Source organism: Lathyrus oleraceus, chromosome 1 (assembly GCF_024323335.1).
Source record: "Lathyrus oleraceus cultivar Zhongwan6 chromosome 1, CAAS_Psat_ZW6_1.0, whole genome shotgun sequence".
Taxonomy (NCBI): domain Eukaryota; kingdom Viridiplantae; phylum Streptophyta; class Magnoliopsida; order Fabales; family Fabaceae; genus Lathyrus; species Lathyrus oleraceus.
The window spans coordinates 85,126,302-85,133,422 of record NC_066579.1 but is presented as its reverse complement, the minus strand read 5'-3'; the positions used below and the strand labels follow the sequence as shown (position 1 = coordinate 85,133,422).

At 31.6% G+C, this 7,121-nt stretch overlaps 1 protein-coding gene across 1 annotated transcript; it reads right to left on the bottom strand.

Moving 5' to 3' along the window:
• Positions 1 to 4,967: 4,967 nt before the first annotated feature.
• Positions 4,968 to 6,045, bottom strand: LOC127117653 (uncharacterized). The gene has a single exon (XM_051047742.1). The coding sequence runs from the start codon at positions 5,927 to 5,929 to the stop codon at positions 5,342 to 5,344; it is 588 nt and encodes a 195-aa protein (XP_050903699.1). The 5' UTR covers positions 5,930 to 6,045; the 3' UTR covers positions 4,968 to 5,341.
• Between the last annotated feature and the right edge of the window lie 1,076 nt (positions 6,046 to 7,121).

Sequence of the window (7,121 nt, the reverse complement as noted above, 5' to 3'; positions counted from 1 at the left end):
AGTCCAAACTCAGGGAACCCAAGCTAGATGAGTTAAGGAAGCTTGGAGATCACTTGGTTGATGATCCTAGGTCTACTTTCAAGAAGGCTTATGGCAATTTACTAAGTATTCTTCTTACCAAGTAGGACACTGGCTTGATCCTCACCTTTGCACAATTCTATGATCCTCCTCTTCATTGTTTCACATTCCAAGATTTCCTATTGGCTCCCACTTTGGAGGAGTTTGCTCATATCTTGCGTATTAATTAGAGATCAGGTTCTACACACAAGCTTGGATGGTTTTCCAAAGTCTACATCAATATCTCAAGCTCTTCATCTCAAAAAGGAAGTGGTTGAATCTAACATCCGTACCAAAGGCAACACCAGGGGAAAATACCTCTTTAGAATCTGACTCAGATTCTGATTCTGAATGAATCATTTCTGCAGGAGCTTCTGTGCAAGCCATCAACACCATGTTAGCCTGCTCTTCCTCATAGTCATCTTCTAAGAAATCTGAATTATCCCATGTTGCCATCAGACCTTTCTTCTTTCCTCTAAAGTTCTTTTTAGGTTTGTCATTCTTTAACTTGGGTCATTCACTTTTGAAGTGACCAGGCTCCTTGCACTCAAAGTACATGATTTCTTTTCCAGCTCCAGCTTTCTTAAATCCAGAAGTAGACTCAGAACGACCACCTGTCCTTCTCTGTCCTCTGATTTTCCTTGCCTTTTCTTCTAAAGTTAACTTACACATCCGGACAGAAGAGATAATTCATCTTCTTCTTTTGATTCCTCTTCAGACTCTTCATCTGTTTCTACTTGAAGAGATTTTGTCTTCTTAGATCTTTCTGAAGACTTCAGAGCAACATATTTTCTCTTTCTCTTGGGTTCATCTTCCTCAAGCTCAGTCTCATGACTTCGTAAAGAACTCACCAGTTCTTCAAGAGAAGAATTTTTTAGATCCTTTGATAACTTTAGAGCAGTTACCATAGGTCTCTAACGCTTAGGTAGACTCCTGATGATCTTCTGAACATGACCAACATTAGAATACCCTTTCTTCATAACCTTAAGTCCTACAACAAGATTTTGAAACCTTGAGAACATGATCTCAACAGTTTCCTCTTCTTCCATCTTGAACGCTTCATATTTTTGAATCAAGGCAAGGGCCTTGGTTTCTTTTACTTGTGTGTTCCCTTCGTGTGCCAACCTCAGAGAATCAAATATAGATTTTCCAATATCTCTGTTGGTGATCTTTTCATACTTAGTGTATGAAATAAAATTCATCAAGATGGTTCTTACTTTGTGATGATTCTTATAGTCTTTCTTCTGTTGATTTGTCATCACTCTTCTTTCAACTTTATTGCCACTTGCATCTACTAGGTGTATGTAGCCATCAACTACCATATCCCATAGATCAACACCGTGACCTAGAAAGAAGCTCTATATTCTATCCTTCCAATAGTCAAATCTATCTCCATAAAAAATAGGAGGTTTAACATTGTAGTGATCTCTATCATTTATTTGAGTAACTGGTGGTAGAATGACAGCCATTGTGTTTCACACCGGATCTTTATCTGACACTATTAAGTGTTTAATAATCTTATCAAGACCAGAACTAAAGCTCTGATGCCAATTGAAGGTGGCAAGAAACACAAGAAAGTGGGGTTTGAATTGGGTTTCTAAAAACAAAAGCTTTTTCAAAACTAACTTAAGTAAACAATAATAAGAACAAGAAAAATAACAAGGTTATTTTTATACTGGTTCACTATTAATGAAGCTACCTCTAGTCCACCATACCAAAGTGATTCTGCCTTCTCAACAAGGACTTAATCCACTATAACTGAAACTGATTACAGACAACACAAAGACAAACCGTCTCTGTCTTCTTGAGTCTATCTGACTAAAACCTAGTCACTCAAGGAAACCATTCAAACAAGTTTGAGATTTACAAGTATGTGTTTATAAGTATTGCTTCTAAGAAAGCAGATTAACACAAGTTAAATACAATGAATTTCTCACACAATAACAAGCAACAACTATATGTGTGTTTACAAAAACTATACACATAAAATATATACTTCACCAAAAGCGTGTGTGTGTTCAATAACGTGAGCGTTAGCAACTAGCATTAGCAGCATTTCCAATCTTCAAGTCTCCTTTATATAGGCAGTTAAAAGATCCATTGGAGGGTAGAATTGGAATAAAAAATTACAGTTGTCTCCTTTCATAACAATTTGCATATAGGAGGCAAAATGGTACAATAATACTTTCCTTAGCCCACAAAATCAGTGTAGTGGAGGGAAAGATGATCTTGTATTGTGTACTATTTTCCTGACGTAAAACCTTTTGATCTTATCTTCTAATTTTAGAGACTTATGTTAAAATGATGTTGAAGCATGCTTAGAAGGATCAAGAGACTAGTTGAGAGAATCTTCAGAACCTCAGTTTTTTGAGTCTTAACCCAGTTCCTCAGAACCTGATCTTCAGAGTCTTCAGATCTTGTTCTTCAGAATCTTCAGAACTTGAGCGCAGAATCGTGAAGGCTTGACACACCTTCAGAGGCTCTTCAATCATAGTCACAGTCATAAGCTTTAGCACTTCATCATAACTGTTTTCTAAGAGCTTTCTTGAACTTGACAACATTTTGTAAAACACTTGTATCTCTTCAGAGTCATTATGCGATGATTCCAGAATCTGATGACGTCACACGTCAATGCTTCAGAGTTAGAACATGTTTAACAAAAGCTACATACTAGACGAAAACTATTAGTGTACAAAATTGCTCTCTAAGAAAGAATGTATTGTTATCATCAAAACTAAAGGTCATATGCAACATCAAATTTTGTTCTTACAGACATATCACTACGGTTGAAATATCTAATCGTAGTGAATTCTCAATTATATTTAATTTTAAAATAAATAAAAAAGAAAGGCGCCACTATAATATTAAAGAAATCACATATTTACCGCACCGAGATTAGAACTCGTGAACTTTAGAAACTTTCATCACAATTTGATATTCAACCGTAATAATATGTAAACTAGTTTTAATTAAAAGATAAATAAAAATGACGACGTTTGATTTTAGAAATGTCACCACGATTCTTAGAAAAACTGTGATTTAATGGAAGTCGCAATATATATTTTTTTGTAGTAGTATGACCACTTCATTTGAACTATGCATTTTTTAGAATCTTAAATTTTTAGAGAAAAAAATTACTGTGTCAAAGTTCTAGCTAACATGGGTCTTAGCATTTCTAAATAAATAAATAAGATAAAATTATTTGTGTAAATAACAATTTTAATAATATAAAATACATTGATTTTTTTGCTCATGAATAAAAAATGAGTGTAGTAGTAATTTTCTGACATGATAAAATCACTGCGCTATGATCTTTGTAATGATACTACAGTACAATTTTCAACAGAAATAATTTAGAAGTCAACTATAGCTATAGCACTCAATCGTTATGACATATAAAAATGATTGTGAATAACCTAACCTTTTTGGACTAAAACTGTTGTTCAACAAATTAAGCAACCCGCACATCTTTTCTCATGATTGAAACAAAATATAATGTTATTTTTTAAATTTATAGTTTATAGCATTTAAATTTATACGTTTTAAAAAATTTATTGGCAGTTTTTATTTTTTTACTGAGTTTATAATTTATTTACTTAATTTATAATTTATTCGAGAAACTGTTACTCATTCTATTTTTGCTGAAACTTACCAATACTAACAAAGAGTATATCTATATCCAAATTAAATTAGCAATGCTAAATTTAAATACTAGAAACATAATTATTTTTAAATATAATTTAGTTTAAGTTCAGGTTTGAATAATGATGTTTCAGTTACCAGTATTTGCAAGTTATTTAATCTTGTGTAAATGGAACAGTAGCTTAGAAGTGTAACCACCATCATAATTTAGAGGGACCAATCAATAGACAAGAAGCATTAAAAAGTTGTAATAAAAACAAATTCCAACTCACCAACAATAAAAAGTTGTACCTTCATATTTCTATGGTTATACTATTTAACAAACCCCACATAAAACACATTTATTGTTTCCATGCTTTAATCTCCACTTTGTTTTATAAAGAAGAAATAATTGGCGTTATCTATATCTTTTTTATTGGTAGCCAAGAAATTCATAACTATAAGATAAGGACAAATCACAAATAACCTTTTTCCTTTAATTGTACTACATTATTATCTAAATTTAGTGTAATTTAAACCTTTCAAATTAATGACTAATCACTATCCCCATGCATCTACTCATCAAAGATCATAATCAGGAATGAGAATACTAGGTGTTTTAGAAGTTTTGAGCTTCTCCTACAATAAATTTTTAAAGTTTTAGCATGAATTATTTTTACCTAAATTTTTAAAAGTTTGATCTGATTTTAAAGTTTGTATAAAAGTCTATTTTACAATAAATTTTTTTAATAAATTATATGATCTTTTATATATTATATTTTTTAATAATTTTTTTATATAGATCGATATATCAAATTTCATAAATTTTTTAATAGTTTAAATTATATTTATTTAATTAAATAAATAATTTAAAGATTTAATCCTAACTTCTTCGTTAAACTAGTGAGACTTAAATATGTTAGATTATACTAACTTATGCTTCAAAATTTAATTAAACTAACTTCAAACTTAAATGTTAGAATACGTTTTTGTTTGATCCATGGCAAAAACAACAATGAATGTAAATTTATAAACCGTAGTAATATATATTAGTGATAATATATATATATATATATATATATATATATATATATATATATATATATATATATATATATATATATATATATATATATATATATTAATTCTTTCTATCAGAAATAATCCAATTCAAAACATTAATTCCTAAAGTTTGAACTTTAATTTATTAAGTTGCACAAATTTAATTGTTTTTCATATATTCAACCCTAATTAATAGATTAAACTTTTGTAATAACAACTCAAGAAAATGGAAAAATATATACAAATATATGATATTTATAAAATAAAAACAGAGCTTTACATAACACCAAAACTATAGTGTGACTTAAAAAAAAACAGCATAAGCACCACCAACACCTCTCCATCTTGAAAATCCATGATCCAAGAGGGGGTTAAATAAAAAAACCACAACATCATAGTAAATTAAATCACATGCTATAAGATTCATGTGACATTTTACTTGACCAAGTAGTAAAATGTAATAGGTGCTTATAAATATCATATACTAAAATAAAAAGTTTTTTTTGGATTATAGTTTCAGTTAAATCTTATTCGTTGAATTAAATCTGAGTACGAGTTCAATTCAACGGTTTAGATTTAACTGGAACAATCGATAAATGTTCTATCTATAGCGGGAGTTATTGTAAGGTGATTGAATTGCTGCTAATTTCTGTTGCAAATTGAGATTTTTATAAAACCTTTTAATAAATTCTTCAGCTGCAACGTCAACATGGCTATGGTCGTCACCTTCTTCTTCCTTCAGAGGAAATGGCGAATCTGTGATTCTGATTTTTCTCCCGATAGGACTTTTTCCAAATCCAGGAAATGTCACCATTGGAGAAGGAAATGAGGAAGCGTCAACATCATTGAGAATCTCTAGAACCTTCTGAACGGTAGAAAAATCGTTCTGGTGGTGGTGGTGATGACGGTGGTTTTTAATTTTGCTGTGGAGTTTAATGACGGCAGGGCTGTTGCTGCAACTGAATTCGTAGTCGTGAGGAGAGACGAACGAGGCGGCGGTGGAATGGTGGCGGAGAGTGAGAGTGTTGGCTATGGCTTTAACAGCGGCGACTTTGCCGCGTTTTAGCAAGAGATTTAGTTCTGCTACCATTTTGCTTTTGGCTATGCCTTTTGTTAACATGAACAAAACTATGCGTAGTGTTTTCCATACTTTTTTTGCTACCAATGGTTGGTTTTTCTCAATCTCCATTGATGTTGTTTGTTGTAACGGTTTTGAGTTGATGAGTTTGTTATAGAGAGAGAGAGGGGTTGTGATTTGATTTGGATTGAGATATGTTTTGATATGGTTTGTTGTGATATGAGAAGGTGGAGTTTGGGGTATATAAAGGGATTCTAGTATAATTATCCATTAAGAAAAGTAGATTAATAATTAAGCGTTTTTGAAAAAATAATTACACTAACTTAAAAGTTTCACTTTTTCAATGTAAGAGCGCGTGTGTGTAGTAGTTATATGACTTCCCATTAGGAAGGAGTATAATAATGGGAAAAAAGATAGGTAATAGTAGATTTGAGAAATTATATTTTAATCTATTTAGAAGAAAATAAACAAATTACGTGGGTTTAAAAAAAAGTTGATGGGACGCATATGAATTTGACTAATAAAATAAAGTGTGTTGAAAACTGTATGTTACAAAGATGTGTGGTTAATAGATTTTTCTTAACGCTCTTGTTCTATGAACACTCCACTTCGATGGATATATTTAAAAAAGTTAGCTTTGTGTAGCTTATCTCTTGGATTACTTTTGGCTAGAGGTGTTCTATTGGGAAAATCGATAATGCTCGTAAAATTCTGAATTTAACTTCACGGCGCATTTAAAATGCAATTAAAGTTAAGTCTCAAACCAAAACCTAGATGAAAATATATGGAACTTAAGTTTTGTATTTTTTATAAAACTTAAGTTTTGCACGTGTTTCACTCATATAACACACTAGATTTTTTCTTTTCTTTCTTCTTTATTTTATTATGTATTGATCAAACACGTACATGTGTTAAAAGGATAGAGGATATTAAGAGATCTTAGTAGGTTTATAACAACTATGATATTTAAGATTTGTCTGTGGTGGAGAGAAATCATGTCGGATGGTGTTTAAGGTGGTTTAGAGGACATGTTCACACGAGGTGAGAGACTTTATGTATAAACATTGTGCTTTGGGTGCGTTCCATTCTAGAACCAAAAGTGAGAAATTTTGGCGGAGACGGCGATGGATTACGGTATCCGATGTGGTGGAATAGGGGGTACCTGCAAGGTTAGCACTCCAACGCCCAAATCATTATATGGAGAAGAAGAGTGAAATGAAATTGTGTTAAAAAATCGATACCTCAATTTGACGCTTAACTAGCTATTTCTTTGTCGCCCTTTGCGGATGATCTTTGGATGTGC

Coding starts and splice junctions, on each gene's coding strand:
- LOC127117653 (XM_051047742.1), bottom strand. CDS start 5,929: ATGGAGATTGAGAAAAACCAACCATTGGTAGCAAAAAAAGTATGGAAA.